The sequence below is a fragment of the Eubalaena glacialis genome, chromosome 1, assembly GCF_028564815.1.
Source record: "Eubalaena glacialis isolate mEubGla1 chromosome 1, mEubGla1.1.hap2.+ XY, whole genome shotgun sequence".
Classification (NCBI taxonomy): Eukaryota; Metazoa; Chordata; class Mammalia; order Artiodactyla; family Balaenidae; genus Eubalaena; species Eubalaena glacialis.
Genome location: NC_083716.1, coordinates 168,478,404 through 168,501,961, shown reverse-complemented (window position 1 = coordinate 168,501,961; position 23,558 = coordinate 168,478,404). Strand labels below are relative to the sequence as shown.

General features: G+C 37.0%; 1 protein-coding gene across 1 annotated transcript in view; it reads left to right on the top strand.

The window, feature by feature from the left end:
* Positions 1–23,558, top strand: part of PLA2R1 (phospholipase A2 receptor 1) — a 118,509-nt gene that overhangs the window by 39,244 nt on the left and 55,707 nt on the right. The window contains exons 8-11 of the mRNA XM_061184414.1: positions 139–296; positions 2,296–2,394; positions 5,601–5,713; positions 15,586–15,755. Coding sequence (XP_061040397.1) covers positions 139–296; positions 2,296–2,394; positions 5,601–5,713; positions 15,586–15,755 — 540 coding nt within the window. The remainder of the gene's footprint in view (positions 1–138; positions 297–2,295; positions 2,395–5,600; positions 5,714–15,585; positions 15,756–23,558) is intronic.

Genomic DNA, 23,558 nt, shown 5'->3' with positions numbered 1-23,558 from the left:
ACTCAAACAGGTTTCATTCCAAGAAGAAACAAAGAAGAAATCACATACAAAGTGGTATATATTGGTAATAGCCCCTCTGTGTTATCGCCTTTGCAGATACTATGATTCTTGTAAGTAATTTACGTTTATCTCTTGCAGAAAATGCATCAGAAACATGGATTGGTTTGAGCAACAATAAAATTCCAGTTTCCTTTGAATGGTCTGATGGCTCCTCAGTCATCTTTACTAATTGGCACACACTTGAGCCCCAAATTTTTCCAAATAGAAGCCAGCTATGTGTCTCAGCAGAGCAATCTGTAAGTTGATTCATTTGTTCAATGCTCACTTTGCTGGACTTGTACTGAGGGCCACCTGTGCCAGGGACTTGGGCTGTGGCAGAGACCAAGACAGGCACAGTGCCTGCTCCTCCTGGGGCTTCCACGCTAAGCAGTAAAACATATACACACTAAAAACACATGGTAATTATAGTTGTGATGATAGCTCTGAGGACATAGGTTCAAGATGGTGAGAAACTTGGGTTGGGACAGCTACTTCAGACAAGACAGTCAAGGAGGGCTCTCTGAAGAGGTGACATTTAAGCTGGGACTTGAAGAAAAAAAAAATCTCTTGAAGAGCAGGAGAACATTCCAGGCAGGGGGCAGCTGCCCAAAGGCAGGCCAAGGCTTGCCATGTCTGATAATCAAAAAGGAGACCAGGGTGGTGTGGAGGTATGGACGGTGAAAGGTGGTAGGAGATGGGGCAGGAAGAATGCAAAAATGTGAGGCTTATAGGCCTGGGATAGGACCCACTAAAGGGCTTCCAGGAGACAAAAGCATGATCTGATTTACATTTTAAGAGCAACTGTTGCTGCTACATAGAGAATTGATTGGAGAGAAGAGAGTGGAAGCAGAGAGACCAGTTTTGATATAATTAAGGTGACCTTAGTTTCCTATTGACATTCTCCTTTTTTATTTGACAGACATGGGTATTTCACTTAGCATATTCACAAAGCAGGAGCCAACATTTGGACAGAGAAATTGTTTTTAAGAGAGTGAGGATAGGTATTAATATTATTGGATGTGTTAGGACAGTGCTGCTGTAAGTGTGGTATTTTGTGGCCCCTTTTTAGCAACTCAGTAGCTCCTTAAATAGTAGATGCATAAAAAGTAACACTTATTCCCCTGAAGTTGAACTCAATACGAATGTAATTATTATAATTAACTAGTTATCTAAACATGGTCGATACCTCAATTTGAATCTGAGAGATTGGTAACTATTCATTCATCTGTCCATCCAATAGCTACTAAGCAACTACAGTGTGCCTGACAATATCCTATAACTGGATGGTTTGCTGGGGACTCCATGGGGATGGGCTACAAGGCTGCTCTTACAGGTGAAGGTGTCAGCCTCCTACATAGTATGTTTCTGAGGGTCATGGAAGAGCTCTCTACTCACCTAAAACCCTGCATGCCTGAGATACCTAAATTTTGAATTTGAATTGTGTGAAAATTTGAATTGTGTGGTTTTAGCCTAAAGGTCTGATTTGTGTTAAAATAAAAAATCCTTTGGGAGGATAAAATTTTAATCAGTTAGCAGTTATTGTATTTCATCATTAATGAAGGATATGAGAACAGCCTTCATTAGAACTAGGAGAAGACATGAAGGTATCTGCCTGTCATATAAAGAGGAAATGGAGTGGGGCTTTGGAGAATTCGTGATGAAGAAGGGTACTGGGGGTTGAACATGAAGTTCAGCTATGATAATGTTATCTTGGGTGATTCATGGTGCTTTCCAGGCATTTCCCCAGCATCAGGTTTATACAGCATCAGGCAAGCAGTGAAGCATTCAATTTAACACCTAGAAGTGATCGGAGAGAAGCAGCAGCATTCTCACTTGGTCAGGGGAATAGTTTCATATAAGTGGTTCTCAAAGTGTGGCCCCCAGACCAGCAGCATTCACATCACCTAAAAACTTGTTAGAAATGCAAATTCTCAGGTCCCACCTGACTTACTGAATGAGACACACGGATCCCAATCAACTGTGTTTTAGTAACCCCTCCGGGTGATTCCAGTGCACACTAAAGATTGAGAATCACTACTTATCCCATCTTTTAAAAAGTATTGAGAGAAGTTTAACGTAAAGCCAGACCTCCCACTCATATGTAGAGAATCAACCTTTTCTAACAACACAAGATCCTGACACATTACCCCCCCTTGAAACATGCATTAATCATATTTTAATTCAGAATTATTGACTTTGACTATCAGCATCAATAATGAAGTGTATTCATTCATCTTGTAATATTTTTCCTCTTAGGAGGGACACTGGAAAGTTAAAAATTGCAAAGAAACACTTTTTTACGTTTGTAAGAAAACAGGCCATGTCCTTTCTGACACTGAATCAGGTTGCCAAAAGGTAAGAGCTGTGAACATTGGAGGGACTTCATAACCAGACTGATTTATCCACCATCAAATTAAAGTGTATCTCTCTCCCTCTCTTTCCTGCCTTGGCTCCCTCCTCTCTCTCTTTCCCCTCCTTCCCTTCCTTTCTTCTTCCCTTCCCTTCTTTTTTTTCTGAGTGGGCTATTGTAACAAACCAAACAATTATCAGCTAGGGGCACATGAAAGATTTACAGCTCAGCGAAGGATTGTTGTCTTACCATCTACTCCCACCCAAGACTAGTTTTCTTTTGAGATAAGAAATGTAAATGATCCTGTTATACCATCTGTATAAACAATGCCTATCATGTGATACACTGTCTCACACGCGGTTTTCATTGTCTTCCAATGAAGACTGTCAGAGTGAAAGCAAATGCATTCCTTTGAGTCAGAGAGTGACCTTCTGCACCCAGAGTCGTGTTTTCCTTTTCACTTTTCTTAAACTTGAATATTTGAATAAAATACAATAACAAAGAGAAGTGCATGTTTGCAACACATTTATTATTTAGGAAAGGGATAATAAAAATACTTTGTATTTTAAGTAATAAACTATTTTTGGTACTTGAAGTACTATTTTCAGTACTAAAAATAATAAAAAACATATTTACTTTAGGTTTAAACTTTAAAGGTAGAAAATAATCTGTCTTAAATTTCTTAAAATACATTCAATATTCTGCAGTGTTACAAAAAATTTATCTATCAGTGTCCTTAGCACATGCATTCCCTCTCTCTCTCTCTCTCTCTCTTATCACACACACACCTAAAAATTTTGGATTTAACTACTGGACATTTTTATGCTGTGTGTGTCTCAAAATGTTCACAAATCTGGTTTTTATGCAATTCTCTTTTAATTATTTTCTCTTCTAATCCAGTTACTTATGTTCCAATTAAATGATAACCCCTCTCTTCAGAAACTGCATTTGATTCATTCATCAATGTGTAAGCATATTAGTTACTCTTCACACTTTAGCTGAACAATACATGTGCCATAGCTGACATGTGACCAGACGTTTTACCTAATGATTACAATTCCTGAATTAGTTATTACTGATCACTGATCTAATCTAAGGCAACTCAACATTTTTTATTTGTGTTGAAAGAGTAATTAACTTCTTATACAGCAGAAACAACTGATGTTCTATCTAAACTTTTGTATACTGCTTCCCTCTTTCTGACCAGCCTTATCAATATTTAAGGATTCTGGGTTCAGAGCCAGTTCTTTACTCTCATGGCGAAATTCCATTAATTTCTTTATGCATCTATGAATATGGTTTCGAAAGTTTCCTTTCTTTTAGCCATCTGCTTCAGTGCAATTCTCTAAACAGTCTGCACATGCAAAACCAACTTATAAAATAAGTCTGGATAATTTCAAAGCAGAAATTTTTTAAAATTTTATTTCCATCTGAGTCACTTTTGGGGGACTGGATAATATGAGCAATCCTTTCAGTACTGTCACCATCATGACTTCATGTAAAATGAAATGGCATCTCATGTACAAAGGATATTCACAAATACAATCAATTATTCTTCCCGTTTTCATTGTGCGGACAAAGGCTTATAGTAGAGTCTTTGTTTTCCGGTTATTACTATGCCACATTTCCCCCCCTTTCCTTGAGCCTGTTCAAGTTCTTGGGTTTTTTGTTTTGCTAAGCAGCCTATGATCTAAAAACCACTAATGAAGAAGGAGTACTTTGTCAGAAAGGTCAAATTGTCAGCCTTCCTCCTCCTGTCCTTCCAAATACAAAAGCAGTCTAACCTCCCTGCCCCCTCTGGAGTGACCCACGGAGGGGTTCTGGCTGACACTGTCAATTACTCACACAGATAAGCTTGGGGAGAGAAGTTAAGGGTGTGAATTCAGAGCACATCCTGGCAGGCTGGATGTGGTGCTCCTGTGATCCACGCCTCATTTAATAATGTTTTGAACTAAAATAGCTTACTTCTAAAATAAGATTTTTCTCTAATTTACTGCAAGGTTGAGACATTTTCTGAGTAGTATAGCAGAAATCATTTTATATCTGATCAAAATCTGGCAAGTATTGGCATGACACAAAATGAAGTGTATTTTAAAACTGGTGAATACATAAAAATAGACTGATAGAAGTGATGTGATTTTATAATATTGGAAGAGAAAGAACTAAAATAACTCAGTTGAAATATAGAAGACTAATGAACCCATGTCTCCTGTACCGTATGATTTTAAAGAATAGAGCCACCCTTCTTTTCTCCCAGGGCTTAGCCATACATGTTTGTCATTTTTTGTCTAGGTGCCAAAGCTTGTTTGCTTTCTCTCTAAAAGGCTAGCCAGTTGACTTGGGAATAATCTTTACCAAAAAATATATATATATATATATTAGCCAATCTCTATTTGGAAGCTTGATGATCCAGACAAAACCATTCTGGATTGCACCAAAATTAGGTTCCAGGCCAGTTTATCCACTAGTCTCTGACTTAAGATTATCTAAGTCCCTAATCTCAGTGGGATAACATGAAATAAGCAGTATGAAAGACCCTTAAAAAAAAAAAACAGTACACTGTTACCTAGATACTTATGTCCTCTTTGCTCATACGGAGTTCCTGGCTCTATTCTAGGGTCTCTGCCTGCATTTTCTCCCCTTGATTCTCAGAACAACCCCATGAATACTATTATTATCCATATTTACAGAGGGGAAAACTAAGACACGGAGCGATTAAATAAGGTCACATGATGGTGGAGCCAGGATTCAAACCCACGCATTCTGTCCTTAAAGCCAACACGTTCGATTTTTACCATCCCATAGGAACCATTTACAGTAAATCTTATAAGTCTGAACAGAGAGAGAGAGAAGGGGAGAGAGAGAGAGAGAGAGAGAGAGAGAGTGAGAGAGAGAGAGAGAAAGAGGAAAGGAGAGAAGGAGAGATCTTGAGTGAATGTCCCTTTTTTAAAATTTGCTTTTAAGGTTTTGGGCTTAAAGATTTTAAATTAGTTAAAACATCTAGGTTTTAAGAATTAATTAAATAAATGTAGAAGTGGCTGTAGCTAATGGCAGGTAGAATAAATATAAGTATATCAAGACAAACATTCAAGTTTTGAGTTTTGAGTGGGTCAGAGAAGAAAGTGGTAAATGAGATTACACCAAAAATATATATATTTTACTATTTAACTAAATCAGACTGGGTCCTTAATTTTCATTTTCCTTGTTTAAGGGATGGGAGAGACATGGTGGATTCTGTTACAAAATTGACACCGTCCTTCGAAGCTTTGACCACGCCTCCAGTGGTTACTACTGTCCTCCTGCACTTGTAACCATTACAAACAGGTAAAATAGAAATTTTCTATCAGAAACATGCAGTGCTTTTTTGCCGTGAGGGCTCTTAGAATGATAAAATCTAGCCACAATCAGTAACTAGTGAAAATCTAAAGTGTACTGTACAACAGAGTATTAAGTTATTTAAATTATTGATTTAGATGAATTTAAACCATACAATGTTCATTTTAAATTGATTTTTGAGTAACAAATAGTAAAATTTAAGATGTCTTTTATTTTCCATAAAGATTTCTTAATTATCTAGCTTTGCTAATATATTCAGTTGTAATGATATTTTATCTGAGTCCTTGTAATAGAAAAGAAATATGTTATTTAAATATGAAGTGTTTTTTAAATGTAATGTGTATGAGTCATGTGGAGTTTTTTTAGAACAAAAGTAAGTAAAACTAAACTGTGGAGGATTTTCAAATGCTTCCCCATTGCTTCTTAGGTCTAAATTTGTTTAGATTTAGATTTCTCTATGCACAGGTATCTGTACATACAAACAGAGAAACTGTGCCCTTTTTACACTCCATACAATTTGCAACATGTTACAGATGTGTAGCAAGGGGTAAAAGTACCAACATCAGAAGAGACCTCAGTGTCACTATCAATGCCAGGAGGACAGTGAGAGCTGGGAGACAGACTGCTCCAGGCTGAAGACAGAAGCAAGGTAGAACTCTTCAGTGGTTCCGTGGAAAACTATACCCACAAAGCAAGTCGCTTGCCTTTTTACCGAGGTCATTGCCTTTAAAAATATCTGTTGAAGACCAGGAAGCAGGACAACTGGTGCTATGGTTTTATCTAGAGACCCCTTCACATGCAGGTCTAACGTGTAGGAGGAATTCTGTGTGCTTTCTCTGCTCTCCCCACATGGGAAGTCAACGTTCAAAGCCGCCAGTATTTCCTTCCTCCTCTTACCTCTTACCTTCTGTCCCAGTCTTTCCTCCAAACAATGCACAGGAATGCACACACACACACACACACACACACACAGAGGGATAGATTGACCGCATTTGGCAAAATAAATTGCCAGGTGAAATATTTTATGCTCAAGAAACCCTTTCTTCGGGGCACAGCACCACTTCTGATGTATCTCAGTGTTGTTTTTAGTTCTCCTCTCTCCTTCCCAGAATAGCTACCAGCCAGAAGAAAGCCTTTATCCTCAGCCTTGTTCACCCACCCACAAGTTTTCGAGAGTACCTTGGGCTAGAAGTCCTCCAGTCAGTGAGTCAACATTGGACTTTATTCAGGATCTTGACCAATGAAGCTATGCTCTTTCATTAATTATAATGGTTTTCACTGAAGAAAAAGGTCTAATTATTTCACCTGTTTTTACATCTTATTCTTTCTTTTTTTGTGTGTAATATTCATTGAGTGTCTATCACATACCTGGCACTGTGTTAACTACTTTTCATATGTTATCTGACTATGCAAAAATCAACAGTCAAGAGTTTATTAGAGGGACTTCCCTGGTGGAGCAGTGGCTGAGAATCCACCTGCCAATGCACGGGACACAGGTTCGAGTCCTGGTCCAGGAAGATCCCACATGCCGCAGAGCAACTAAGCCCGTGTGCCACAACTACTGAGCCTGTGCTCTAGAGCCCACGAGCCACAACTACTGAGCCCACACGCCACAACTACTGAAGCCTGTGCGCTCTAGGGCCCATGCTCCACAACAAGAAGAGCCACCGCGATGAGAAGCCCGCGCACCGCAACAAACAGTAGCCCCTGCTCGCCGCAACTAGAGAAAGCCCGCGTGCAGCAACGAAGACCCAAAGCAGCCAAAAAATAAATTAAAAAAAAAAAAGTTTATTAGAAAATTATTTATTGAATATCTACACTGTGAGAGGCATCATATTAAACACTGGCATGCTGTACAAAAAAATAAATAAAAATAAAAGGCATAGTGCAGTTGCCCAGGTGCCACTGGCAGGCCAGCAGCTAAAGAGATAGAACATAAACGCATGAAACAAGTGAAGAAAGTGGAATAACACAATAAATGGATAAACTCAAAGTGACATTACAGATAACTCATAGTGCCAAAGTGACCCAAGTAAGGCAGAAACCTGTTAGAGTTCAAACACTTCATTTTCTAAGAATCCTTTGGGGACCGCATGCAAATGATAGAAAGTGTCTAGAAAAAAAACCTACTATGTTTCATTTCCCCGAAAACTGAACACGAGAGTGTGCTGTGAATACTATAAATTTTTTTTATAAACTGTATTCAGTAGCCAAAGCTGATGTGTAGTCCAACTCTAAAGCAGATCTATAGCTTGGATAAATTTGTTTTCATCCCCTCCTCGACCTCCTAGGCCCCCCAGGTGACCTTTCGCTGACATGCTACTCAGTCACCAGTCAAGCCCCGGAGTACTACATGTTAGTCCCAGTGAGGCAGCTCTCCCAGGCAGTTAACATGCATGAACACTGCCTTGCAAACATGTCTGCATCCAGAGCAATGACTCAAAAATGAGACATACAAGTTGAAGACAGGAAGTGTCCTAAGCTCTTGATTTTTATTCATTCGGACCTTATCAGATAAGAAACAAAGACCCATGGCATACTGTTCTTTGAGTGACAATTCACATTTGAGTATTTTTCAACAGCATCTTTTGTCTGAGAAGGTTGGGCAGTAGATGGACAGTCTCCTCAGATCCAGGAGTATCCACTAGCAGCCTTGCTAATCATTTTCTTCCATTACTGATTTCCTGTTTGAGTTAAGACACTCCTGTCACTCACCAGTACCCAAGCTTGTAGTTGCTAATTGATTTTCTACTCTTCCGCACAACTGAGCAACAGATTTGATGGGCACAATTAGAACCACCTGCTACAAATTACGTACTTCTTTTGTTATCGGGCAACTGCTCCTGGTCTAGGACTTTCAACACTTTGTGGAAGAGAGAGGGAAGAAAAACAAACCCTTATTGCCAAATAACAGAATTCTATTTGCTTGCTGTTAGAAAATTTTGTTAGGCCTGGCCACCTGCTTTCAGACAGAGCACGAATGCAAAACTTGAGTTCCAAAGTTACCATGGATAATTGTCTAAATGCATGTATATCTAAACCTTGAATCAATCAGCCTTGGAATATTTGTACAAAATAATCCAAATGACATTCGATTTTGAGAATTTTTCCCAAAATGAGAAATGCTGCAATATCTCATTTTTTCCTAAGTTTAAATGTGCATTATTTGCAAGCAGTTTTATAGCTCTGCCATTTTCTTGCAACCATATCCCCCAAACACTTTTACAGTTAACTTTTTAATATTGTGGCAAAATATAATACATAGCAAAATTATCATTTTAACCATTTTAAGTGTACAGTCCAGTGGCATTAAGTACATTCATATTATTGTACAACCATCACCACCATCCAGCTCCAAAATATTTTTCATCTTCCCAAACTGAAATTCTGTATCTACTAAACACTAACTCCCCATTTCCCTTGCTCCCAGCTTTTGGCAACCACCATTCTACTTTCTGTGTCTGTGAAGTTGACTACTATAGTTACCTTATAACTAGAATCATACAGTAGTTGTCTATTGTGCCCGGTTTATTTCACTTATCCTGATGTCCTCTAGGTTAATCCATGTTGTAGCATGTGTCAGAATGTCCTTCCTTTTTAAGGCTGAATAATATTCCATAGTATGGATATACTACATTTTGTTTATCCATTCATCTATTGATAGACACAAGATATTTCTGCCTTTTGGATATTGTGAATAATGCTGCTATGAATATGAATATCCAAATATCTTTCAAGTTCCTGCTTTTAATTATTTTGGGTACTATACCCAGAAGTGGAATTTCTGGATCATATAATAATTCTCTTTTTAATTTTTTGAGGAACAGCCATACTGGTTGCCATAGGAGCTACAACATTTTACATTCCCACCAGTAGTGCACAAGGGCTCCAATTCCTCCACCTCCTAGCCAACACTTGCTTATTTTCTGTTTTTACATAATAGCCATCCTATGGATGTGACGTGGTATCTCACTGTGGTTTTGATTTGCATTTTCCTAATGATTAGTGATGCTGAGCATCTTTTCATGTGCTTATTGGCATCTTTATATCTCCTTTGGAGAAATGTCTATTCAAGTCTTTTACCCGTTTTTTTTTTTTTTTTTTAAACTTTTTTGGGTTTATTTATTTATTTATTTATGGCTGTGTTGGGTCTTCGTTTCTGTGCGAGGGCTTTCTCCAGTTGCGGCAAGTGGGGGCCACTCTTCATCGCGGTGCGCCGGCCTCTCACTGTCATGGCCTCTCTTGTTGCAGAGCACAAGACTCCAGACGCGCAGGCTCAGTAAATTGTGGCTCACGGGCCTAGTTGCTCCGCGGCATGTGGGATCTTCCCAGACCAGGGCTCGAACCCGTGTCCCCTGCATTGGCAGGCAGATTCTCAACCACTGCGCCACCAGGGAAGCCCTTTTACCCGTTTCTGAACAGAAGTGTTTGTTTTCTGTCATTGAGTTGTAGGAGTCCTTTATATATTCTGGATATTAATTGTTTATCAGATACATAATTTGCAAATACTATCTCCTATTCGTGGGTTGCCTTTCACTCTGTTGATAGTGTCCTTTGATGTGCAAAAGTTTTAAATTTTGATTAAGTCCAATTTATCCTTTTTATTTTTTTGCCAGTGCTTTTGGTGTTTTATCCAAGAAATCACTGCCACATTCAATGCCGTGAAAAATTTCCCCTATGTTTTCTTCTAAGAGTGTTACAGTTTTAGCTCATATGTTTAGGTCTTTGATCCACTTTGTGTTAATTTTTGTAAATGGTGTAGGGTAAGAGTCCAGCTGCATTCTTTTGTAGGTGGATACTCACTTTTCACAACGTTATTATTGAAAAGACTGTCCTTTCCTCATTGAATGGTCTTGGCACCCTTGTGGAAAATCATTTGACCATATATGCAATGGTTTATTTCTGAGTTCTCTATTCTATTCCATTGGTCTATATGTCTGTCTTTATGCCAGTATCACACTGTTTAGATTACTGTACTTTTTAGTAAGTTTTGAAATCAAGAAGTGTGAGGCCTCCAACTTTGTTCTTGTTTTTCATGCTTGTTTTTGCTATTCAGGATGTCTTGAAATTCCATATGAATTTTAAGATGAATTTTTCTACTTCTGCAAAAAAAAAATCACCGGGATTTTGACAGGGATTGCATTCAGTCTGTAGATCACTTTGGATAGTATGGACATTTTAACAATAAATCTTCCAATCCATGAATATGGGATGTCTTTCCATTTATTTGTGGCTTCTTTAATTTCTTTTTTTTTTTTTAACATCTTTATTGGAGTATAGTTGCTTTACAATGTTGTGTTAGTTTCTGCTGTATAACAAAGTGAATCAGCTGTATGTATACATATATCCCCATATCCCCTCCCTCTTGCGTCTCACTCCCACTGTCCCTATCCCACCCCTCTAGGTGGCCACAAAGCACCGAGCTGATCTCCATGTGCTATGCAGCTGCTTCCTACTAGCTATCTACTTTACATTTGGTAGTGTATATATGTCAATGCTACTCTCTCACTTTGTCCCAGCTTACCCTTCCCCCTCCCTGTGTCCTCAAGTCCATTCTCTACATCTGCGTCTTTATTCCAGTCTTGCCCCAGGTTCATCAGAACCTTTTTTTTTTTTTAGATTCCATATATATGTGTTAGCATACGGTACTTGTTATTCTCTTTCTGACTTACTTCACTCTGTATGACAGACTCTAGGTCCATCCACCTCACTACAAATAACTCAATTTTGTTTCTTTATATAGCTGAGTAATATTCCATTGTACATATGTGCCATATCTTCTTTATCCATTCATCTGTCGATGGACTATTTGTGTCTTCTTTAATTTCTTTCAGCAATGTTTTCTAGTTTTCAATGTACAAGTCTTTTGCCTCCTTGGTCAAGTTCGTTCCCCAGTACTTTATTATTTTTGATGCTATTGTAAATGGAATTATTTTCCTTTTCAGATTGTTCATTGTTAGTATATAAAAATGCAACTGATTTTTGTGTGTTGACTTTGTATCCTCCACTTGCTGAATTCATTTATTAATTCTAACAGTTTTTATTTTTTTGGTAGAATGCAGTTAACTTTCTTTTTAAAAACACATTTTGGTTACCCTTTTTAAACTTACACAATAGAAACATTCTCATTGGTATAAATTCAAGCAAGCCAGAAGAATATCAACTAAAAAGTGAAAGTGCCCCCTTACCTTTACTCTTGCCCCCTCCCAGCCAATCTCTCTTCCCTTCCCAAAGGTAACTGCCACTAACAGTTTGGATTGCTCTTCCAGGTTTATTTCCTGTGTACATATTAGATGTATTTTCTAATTCTATATTTTTCTTCTCATCTTTTGAAAGAAACAATATCCAAAAACTTAACATTTCTAGTTCTTGAGGAATACCATCAGAAACTTCTTGCAATAGTGGACATGACATGTCTCCCATTTGAAAACTACTGATATTCTATTGCCATTCTTTATTTAAAAGAAAGAAATTTATCATTTTAATATTAGTTCAGCAATAGAGTTAGTTATTTGAAAATGGTATCAAAAGTGCTAACAAGTGTTTTATTGGGAGAAATACAATTGCACTTACTCAGCTCAAAGCTGAGTCCCTCCTAACCAAATCATGTATGTGTATATATATGTATATATATATATACATATATATACACATACATATACATATTGTTTAAGTTGAAATGGCTCTCTAGTGAAGCTACTTCCAATGCATTACATTTTTTCAATCTCTGGTTTTAGGTACCACAAACACAGTCATTAATTACTGATTTCTGCTAACTACTGTGTTATTCACAGACAAGAAACATCTTTTTTTTTTTCAGCTACATATGTCACTGGCTAAACTGATGAAGAAATATAATGTTCAATTAGAGATTTAAGCATAAAATACCTTTTTCAAAGTGTGCATTTTTGAAATATAAAATATTTACTTTGAAATGAAAAAATGTGTCAAGTATGCCAAAAAATAAGCATTGCTATCTTCAAATTGCATTTTTTTAATTAAAATTTAATGTTTAGCACCATGAGCAACAGATTCTTCTCAAACTGATACAAGTTCAATATATATTTGTTTTTTTCTTGTTTACATTGAAAATAAACATTTGATTTCTTGCCTTTTTAAAGGATTGATGGGAAATTTTTTTTCTGATTTTTAAGAAGTATTCACCTACAGACTTTGATTTTATAAGTAGGTTATAAGCAAAATATTTTATCATTTGTTTTTCTGAAGAATAACAATTTTTACTTTACTGAATTCCTCAAAAAATACATAAAAATATGTACATATGGTTATTGTTTGTTTCTTAAATCATAATAACATTTGAATTAAACAACATCAGTGAAACCAGACAAAAAATCCAGATATGAAACTCTGGAATATTCTCAAATGAAGAATTCTAAAACACAGGGCCCAAAAAGACTTTAAAAGGTCATCTGCTCTATTACCGTAAGCCAGAGTTTTCACAACCCTTTAAGTGTTTGAAGCCAAACAGTGAGTGATAAAGACTATAAAAAGATCTCTTGTTTCTTTATCAGTTGGAAACAGACACTCAAGAGATTGCATGCTGTTATCCAGAGTTAATTTCTTAGAGTACATGGTTTAGAAAAAAGATGTAGTTGCTGAATTTTGTTATTAACAATGCCATCTTCTAAACTGAACCAGGAAAAACTAGAGTCCTGTTTTTATCTGAAGGTTATAGGATTTAATGTATTAGTATTATATGTAACTGCTTAAAAGATATACTTGCCAACTCAAAAAGCAGGTTTGTATTGTTTTGAGCAATGATAAATGGTTATAAAATAGCAAATCAGAGTGGACTAAATAAATCTAAAACCAACAGGGGACAAAAGCAAAGTGTTGTCATGAATAATGATACCAGAGGCCAAGCTCACAGACAACGTTATCTCTCCATTATCCAATAAATGCCATAGTACAAGGTAATGGAAGAACCAGTGATGTCCCCTGGGTTTAGAACCAGCACAGTGACTAGTGGTCCTGACTGTAGCCTCCATGGTGCAGTGCCTTGCTGGCCTCCTAGCATTGTAGTTTCAGGCACCAGCGATGCATGATAATGATGCTACTCTGCCTAAGAAGGGAGAAGGAAAAACAGATCCTATGTTATACGAGCATGAACCAGTGGAAGTGTAAGGAAACTTACACAGCATCTAGAGAGTATTTACTTTTATATACCTTGTTTTTGAAGCATGTTTATGTAAGGTTCTGCCACTGCAATCTGATTAAAAAAGAACTTTTCTAATTTCAAATGTGTGCTATTTAGATTATCAATAGACTATCTGCAGAAAATATTCACTAAAGCATATGCTCTGCAAAGATGAGTATCATGGATGCCTCATATAACTAACTGTTGGTAGTGATGTTCATAAGGCAGTTAAAAAGTTTGCATCTTTGTGTTCTTTTCTCTTTCTCTCCCCTATTTCCTTTGAGACTCCTCTATTCTTGAATGACCCCATTTCTTTTGCTTCCTTTAGCAAGTTAAAGACGCATGGTAATGAAAAAAATCCAAAATCAGATGAAAAAGTCGAATTTGCTTTCTCCTTAGGTTTCCCAGATAATTTCATCAGGCGTTTCCTTTCTTAATGACTCAGCGGGTCTGGCCAAAAGTTACCACTGTTTGAAAGGTGTTTCTTCAAAACTTTACATGTATTGAAAGTAAATTTTTCAAGATAGTTTCCAACTTAGCTTAAAATTTCAATGCTGGTTAAAGCTTAATACATGTTTCTGTTAGGTATTCATGTGGAAGCATGTATACAAATTTTCTAGATTCTGCTTTCAATGCATTCATGTTGAAGAGGGAGCATTGCCAGCAGTCAATGAACACTAATTCATTCAGCCGTTTGGGGAATATAGTGGGTGTACTTCTTTGGATTAGTTCCTAGGGTTTTAAATTTATCTTCAGTGAATATGCACATTTGAACACATTTGAATAAGCCAATGACTCCATGTGCCTGTGAACAAACTGATCTGGGAGACATAAAATTGCTACTCCGATTTCTGGTCCATTCTCACCAGGCAAGTGTGGTGGGTGGGCGCATGTGAACCCTGTGTCGGCAGATGCTCATTCAGAAAAGCATAGTGTCCCTACCCCTCCCTCTTCTCCACCTCCCCCACCGCCACCTCCCCACCACATGCACATTACAGCATGTGTGTGCTGTGTGGCCTAACTACACAATAGAGCACATGTTGTACCAAGAAATGTATCACTAGCTTTCTGGACTTTACTACCTACACTCCGAAACTGGAACCGGACTCTATTCCTTGAAAGAATTGAGCACCACCTTTGAGGATCAAATTTTCCTCACTCATATATTTCTGGGAATTGCACTGACGTTTGGCATTTATTAGTAACGTTCAGGGTCTTTGAGTATTTTTCTGTCCCATGTTCTAAAGAATTCATGAGAAATGCTTACACGGGTGCCATTCTGTGCACCTCATTATGTTTTGTTTTTTTTTTAAACGTTGTTTTATTTATTTATTATTTATCTATTTATTTATTTATTTATTTATGGCTGTGTTGGGTCTTCGTTTCTGTGCGAGGGCTTTCTCTAGTTGTGGCAAGTGGGGGCCACTCTTCATCGCGGTGCGCGGGCCTCTCACTATCGCGGCCTCTCTTGTTGCGGAGCACAGGCTCCAGACGCGCAGGCTCAGTAATTGTGGCTCACGGGCCCAGTTGCTCCGCGGCATGTGGGATCTTCCCAGACCAGGGCTCGAACCCGTGTCCCCTGCATTGGCAGGCAGACTCTCAACCACTGCGCCACCAGGGAAGCCCCCCCTCATTATGTTTTAAAGACATTTCTTTATTGCCCAGAAACTTACTATAATCATTTCTTTTTTCCCTTTTTCAGGTTTGAACAGGCTTTTATTACCAGTTTGATCAGTAGTGTGGTAAAAACGAAGGACACTTATTTTTGGATAGCTCTTCAAGATCAAAATGATACAGGAGAATACACTTGGAAGACGGCAGGGCAGAAGTCAGAGCCGGTGAAGTACACACACTGGAATGCACGTCAGCCCCGTGAGTAGAGGGCACTGTCACACCACTTCTCCCTCCTGTTTTCTTTGCCCCCAAATTCTATCCACCTCATGGTCCACCTCCTCTGATTCTTCCTTAGTGTTTTCTTAATGCATAAATCAACTAAAACAATTACCACCGGTTCTCAGGGGTGATATATGGCTGGCCATTTTTTAAAGTATAATTCATATGAGTCATTTGACAAGTTCAAGGTATAAATTCATTGCTCAAGACCACACATGCCTTTGTTAGCAGAAGTCCAGTTTCTCCCTCCTAAAGTCTTTTCCTCATCCGCCCTCATTGTCCAAGAATCTCAGGGGCTTACTCAGTCGAGAATAGTCTGTCATACTTCAAAGCAGAGTGAATGGGCACATTTGAGCATATCTAACCAGTTCACAGTCACTGCCACGTGACTTTGCTGTGGAATGTCACTTAGGTAACATTCTTGCTACTCCATCTCCTGCATGACTTCTGTGGTACCTTAGCCAGAAATTCAGAGTTACAGGTCTATTAATTCACCATCCTGTGCTCAGCTCTGGATCCCAAAGCATGAAACTGTGCCAGAGAAGCTAATGGTTTCAGCCATAATCTACACTAAAACCAGCCCCTGTGGACCAAGCTTTAGGCCCTTGTGTTAATCTTAGGTCACCAACCTAGATCCAACACACCTTTACCTCAGTGTGAACCCTGTTTGGATGCCTTGATCCCTTTCTTTTTTTAAAAAAAATAAATTTATTTATTTTATTTATTTATTTTTGGCTGCATTGGGTATTCGTTGCTGTGCATGGGCTTTTTCTAGTTGCAGCAAGTGGGGGCTACTCTTCGTTGTGGCTTGTGGGCTCTAGAGTGCAGGCTCAGTGGTTGTGGTTCACAGGCTTAGTTGCTCTGTGGCATGTGGCATATTCCCGGACCAGGGCTCGAACCCGTGTCCCCTGCATTGGCAGGCAGATTCTTAATCACTGCACTGCCAGGGAAGCCCTTGGTCCCTTTCTTGCCTGGGGATCTCAATCAGGGCTACCCAATAGATAATAGACAATAGGCTACCTTTAAATTTGTATCTAGAGGAAATGGGTTAGAGGCTCAAGCTCTTCCCTGAGGAAAGATAACTATTATTATAATATTATAATAATTGTTATCATATATCACATATATAACAATAATTAGAGAACTAAACACCAATTAAAAGATATTTTTAGAGTGGTTCAAAAATAAGACCCAAGTATATGTTGTCTACAAAAACCCCACTTTAAATATAGACACCTATAGATTAAAAGTAAAGGGATAGAGAAAGATATCCATGTTAACATTAATCAAAAGAAAGCAGGAATAGCTATATTAATTTGACACAGAGCAGACTTCAGAACAAGAAAAATTTCCAGGGATAAAAATGGACATTACATAAAGATAAAAAAGTCAGCTCTAAAGAAGACATAACAATCCTTAATGTGCATGTACCTAACAACAGAGTATCAAAATATATGAGGGAAAAACTGATAGAACTGCAAGGAGAAATAGATGAATCTACTGTTATAGTTAGAGACTCTTAACACCCCTATGTCAGAAATGGACAGATCCAGCAGACAGAAAATCAGTAAGGACAAAATTGAACTCAACAGCACTATCAATCAACTGGATATGATTGACATCTATAGACTACTTCATCCAACAACAGCAACGGCAGATTACACATTCTTCTCAAGCTCATGTGGAACATCCACTGAGATAGACTACATTCTAGGCCATAAAACACACTTAACAAATTTAAAAGAAGTCATACAATGTCTGCTTTCAGATCACATGAAATTAAATAGAAATAAAGAACAGAAAGATAGCTGAGAAAATTCCAAAATACTTGGAGATTAAACAATGCACTTCTAAATAACGCATGGGTCAAAGAAGAAATCTCAAGAGAAAATTTTTTAACATTTTAAATTAAATGAAAATGAAAATACATTTGTGAGATGAAGAGAAATCAGGGCTTAGAGGAAAATTTATAGCACTGAATGCACATACTAGAAAAGAAGAAATATTTAAAATCAGTAATCTAAGCTTCCACCTTAGGAAACTAGAAAAAGAAGAGCATATTAAATCCAAAGTAAGTAGAAGAAAAGAAATAATAAGAATTAGAGCAGAAATCAATGAAATTAAAGACAGGAAATCAATAAAGAAAATCAATGAAACTAAAAGCTGGCTCTTTGAAAATATCAATGAAATTGATAAGCCTCTAGCCAGGCTCACTAAGAAAAACAAGAGGAGACACAAGTTACTAATATCATAAATGAAAAAAAGGGACATCACTACAGATCCCATGGGCATTAAAAGGATAAAAAAGGAATATTATGAGCAACTCTATATCCATAAATTTGACAACCTAGGTGAAATCGACCAATTCTTTGAAAGACACAATCTGCCAAAACTCACACAAGAAGAAATAGACTCTCTGAATAAGCCTATATCTATTAAGAAATTGAATCAGTAACTCATAACTTTCCAAAACAGAAAGCAGCAGGCTCATATGGGTTCAACTGGTGAATTCTACCAAACATCGAAGGAAGAAATTATACCAGCTCTTTACAACCTCTTCCAGAAGTTAGAAGCAGAGGGAATGCTTTGTAACTCATTCTATGAGGGCAACATTACCCTAATACCAAAGTCAGACAAGGACATTACAAGAAAAGAAAACTACAGACCAATATCTCTCATGAACATAGGCACAAAAATCTTTAACAAAATATTAACAAATTGAATCCAACAATGTATAAAGAGAGTTACACACCTCAATCAAGTGGAATTTACCCCAGGTATGCAAGGCTGGTTCAACATTTGAAAACTTATTAATGTTATCCATGACATCAACAGGCTAAAAAAGCAAAATCACATGATAGTATCAATAGATGCAGAAAAAAGCATCTGACAAAATTCAACACCCATTCATGTTAAAAACTGTTAGCAAACAAGGAATAGAGGGGAACTTCCTCAACTTGATAAAGAACGTCTACAGAAAACCCACAGATATCATACTTAATGGTGAAAAACTAGAAGCTTCCCCACTAAGATCAGGAACAAGGAAAGGATGTCCCTTTTCAACACTCTTTTAAACATTGTACTAGAAGTCCTAGCTAATGCAACAAGACAAGAAAAGCAATTAAAAGGTACAGATTGGAAGAAAAGAGATAAAACTTTGTTCACAGATGACATGATTGTTTATGTAGAAAATTAGAAAGAATCAAAAAAAATTCCTGGAACTAATAAGCAATTATAGCAAGATTGCAGGATACAAGATTAATGCTCAAAAGTCAATTGCTTTTCTGTATACCAGCATTGAAAAGGGGAACTTTAAATTAAAAACATATTACATTAACACCCCTCAAAATGAAATTTTTAGATATAAATCTAACAATATATATAAGATCTATAGAGGAAAACTATAACCTTTAATGGCAGAAATCAAGAAGAACTAAATAAATAGAGATTCCATGTTCATAGATAGACTCAGTATTGTCAAGATGTCAGTTCTACACAAATTGACCTATAGACTCAATGCTATCCCAATCAAAACACCAGCAAGTTATTTTGTGGATATTGACAAATTGGTTCTAAAGCTTATAATGAGAAGCAAAAGACCCAGGATAACCAACTCAGTACTGAAGGAGAAGAACAAAGTCAGAGGATTGATACTACCTGACTTCAAGAGTTATTATAAATCTACAGTAATTAAGACAATATGGTTTTGGCAAAAAAAAAAAAAAAGACAAATAAATCAATAAAAAAGTATAAAGAGCCTAGAAATAGACTGACACAAAAATAGTCAGCTGATCACTGAAAAAGAAGCAAAAACAATACAATAGAAAAAACTTTTTGACAAATGGTGCTTGGGCAATTGGACATCCACATGCCAAAAGAAACAAAAAACAAAAAAAAATAGACACAGAGTTTACACCCTTAACAAAATTAACTCAAAATGGATCATAGACCTAAATGTACAACACAAAGCTTTGACATTCCCAGAAGATAACATAATAGAAAACCTACATGACCTTGGGTATGGTGATGACTTTTTAGATACAACACCAAAAGCAAAATCCATGAAATAAATAATTGATGAGCTAGATTTCATTAAAACTAAAACTCCATTAAAACTTGTGCTCTGAGAAAGATAATGTCAAGAGAATGAGAAGACAAGCCACAGAATGGGAGAAAATATTTGTAAAAATCATACCTGATAAAGGGCTGTTATACCAAATATACAAGGAACTCTTAAAACTCAACAAGTAAACAAAAAACCCAATCTAAAAATGGACAAAAGATCTTAAAGAAGATATATAGATGAAAAGTAAGCATATGAAAATATGTCCAACATCATATGTCATTAGGAAATTGCAAATTAAAACAACGAGATACTGCCACACACTTATTAGAATGACCAAAATCCAAACCATTGACAACACCAAATGCTGGCAAGGATTTGGAGCAACAGGAGTGCTCATACATTGCTGGCAGGAATGCAAAATGGTATAGCCACTTTCAAAGACAGGTTGGCAGTTGCTTACAAAAGTAAACATACTCTTACCATACAATCCAACACTTGCACTCCCTGGTGTTTACCCAAATGAATTGAAAACATGTCCACACAAAGACATGCATATGGATTTTTTTTTTATAGAAGCTTTATTCATACTTGCCAAAACTTACAAGCAATCAAGATGTCCTTTAGTAGATGAGTGAATAAACTGTTACAGGGGCTTCCCTGGTGGCGCAGTGGTTGAGAATCTGCCTGCTAATGCAGGGGACGCGGGTTCGAGCCCTGGTCTGGGAAGATCCCACATGCCACGGAGCAACTGGGCCCGTGAGCCACAACTACTGAGCCTGCGTGTCTGGAGCCTGTGCTCCGCAACAAGAGAGGCCGCGACAGTGAGAGGCCCGCGCACCGCGATGAAGAGTGGCCCCCACTCGCCGCAACTAGAGAAAGCCCTCGCACAGAAACGAAGACCCAACACAGCCAAAAATAAATAAATTAATTAATTAATTAAAAACAAACAAACAAACAAACAAAACTGTGTTACATGCAGACAATGGAATATTATTCAATGCTAAAAAGTAATGAGCTGTCAAGTCATGAAAAGACATGGAGGAAACTTAAATGCGTATTACTAGGTGAAAGAAGCCAATCTGAAAAGGCTGCATACTGTGTAATTCCAACCATATGACATTCTGGAAAAGGCAAAACTATGGAAACAGTAAAAAGATTAGTGGTTTCCAAGGGCTGGGGGAGGGAGGAGTTTATAGGCAGAGCACAGAGGATTTGGGGGGCGGTGAAACCATTCTATATGATACCACAATGGTGGATATATGTCATTATACATTTGTCCAAACCCATAGAATGTACAACATCAAGAGCGGCCCCTAATGTAAACCATGGGCTTAGGGTGATAATGATGTGTCAATATAGGTTTTAACAAATGTACCATTCTGGTATGGGATGTCAGTAGTAAGGTACGTGGGGCACAGGGTATAAGGGAAGTCTGTACCTTCTGCTAAATTTTTCTGTGAACCTAAAATGCTCTAAAATATATTGGCTATTTATTTATTTTTTTTAAAAACTATACTTTTAAAGGATGCATGCATGGTGAAGTAAGACAAATTAGATTCTTTGTGTATAACCATCGGTTTAGGAAATTTGTATATAAACCGGTGACTGCATAGCTCTAAACAAGAAACATCACAATTCACTCAATAAACAACCTTCTCATTCTACAAATTTATGAATGTTATTAAAATGCAGAGAATAGTAAAGTTCCATGTCACACTATTACTGGAAAAAAATCCCCAGGTATCATTTCTAATATACTTTGTAATTTTGTTAGGAGTGTCTATACCTGTCAAAATAAATTAATACATTTTGAGTAGACAAAATTCTTAGTTTTTAATGTTATCTTCCTTGGGGCATATTTGGATGTCTAAAATTTGGAATTGAAGCAGAACTCCTTGTCATTCATAAGTTTCTGCTGTAATTTATTTGAGTGGCACTACTCTTTTTCTCTTTTCCCTGAAGCAAAAATAATATCGTGATGCTCAGTTTGGCTGTTCAGGCTGATTGACACTGAGTAAATTGTCTCTGAAAATGTAAATCTTTTTTTGAAGAAAATAGCAATATAAAAACCCCTGTGTTTCCTTTTTCCTTTTAAATTGCAGTTTGCAGAAACACCATCCTAAATGACTTTTTTTTTCCTGCCTGTCACAAAAGAATCCATTAGCTTGGTCCCCATGTCAGAACCTTAATCCAGCCCAGACTGACTACATAAATTGACCACTGAACAGGAAGCCTGAAGCTTTTTATAAACTCAGTGAAGACTCTGTCCTTATGTCATATCATCAAAATATTCAATCTGTGGTGGAATCATAGTTCTGCCATTTTTTCAACCTTGTATTATGTTCACCAAATAGCATAATGAACCACCATATATACCCATCACCCAGTGTCATCAATTATCAACCCATGGTCAATCTTGTTTCATCTATACTCCCACCCACTCCTCCCATTTCCCATATTTTTTCATAGAAAATCCCAGATATCATATCATTTCATCCATAAATATTTCAGTATTATCTCTAAAAGATAAAGACTCCTTTTTAGAAACATGACTATAATACAATTATCACAACTAAAAGTAATTAACTATAATTCCATAGCATCATAAATCTTCAGTTAATGCTCAAATTTCTAAATGATTCATAACTATTATACAATGTATTTTAGAGTTCTTCATTTGAATCAAGATCAAGAAAAGGTGCATGCACTGTAATTGGTTGGTATATCTCCTGAAGTCTGTTTTAATCTCTGTGTTTTCCTCTTCCTTGCCCACTGTCATTTTTAAAAAATTTTATTTGTTGATGCAAATGTGTTTGTCCTGTAGAGCTTCCTTCAGTCTAGGTTTTTTTATTGTATCCCCACAACACATTAAAAATGTGTTACTCTTCTGGAAGAGGCCCGCCTGCTATTCTAGGAAGTAACAGTTCACTAAAGAGTATATACTGTTTGTTGAGTTGGAAGAATAACAATATACTACCTTTGGTATAAAAAGTATACATTAGAGTATTCTTTGTACTGAGTGTCACAGTGCTAATAAATGGAAGTCTTTAATATAAAAAAAAAGTTACTCTATTCTTTTTATTTTTCATAAAATTGACATTTTTAAAATGACATTTTTAAAAAGTTAGAATCAGAGGCCTGATCTAAATCAGATACTCTTATTTTTTTGGAAAGACCATTTCATGGATAGTTGTATGCTCCATATGGAGGCATATAATGTCCAGTTCTCTTACTATTTGCAATGTTAGAAGCCATTAATGATCGATGCCTAGATCCATGGATTCATTAGGGATTTCTTCATAGCTTCATAGCTGGGATATTTCTATACAGAGATAATTTCCTGCTATCCTTACTAAAACAACAACAAAGAGACTATGGTACTTGGTATTTTAAGAGAAGTAACTATTCAGGTAAAACAGGAAAAACAGTTTTGATCCATACTAACTAGTGCCACTGATTAAAGGGAAAGAAGACAAATAGGGCCTTTCTCATTTAGGGAGAAGCTAATGCATTAGAAACCTAAATGTACTTTGTACTTAGATTAAGGATTCAATATAAATGGAGGCTGCTCTATGGCGAAAGAAAACAGGTTAGTCCATCCTTTAAGACATTCAAAAAAACTTTTCCAAGTTATATTAGAGTTTCACAGTTATTTCATAGAGAAAATTTTGCATCCATCCATAACTCAGGCTCTGTGACGAAAGGTTTGTGTTTCT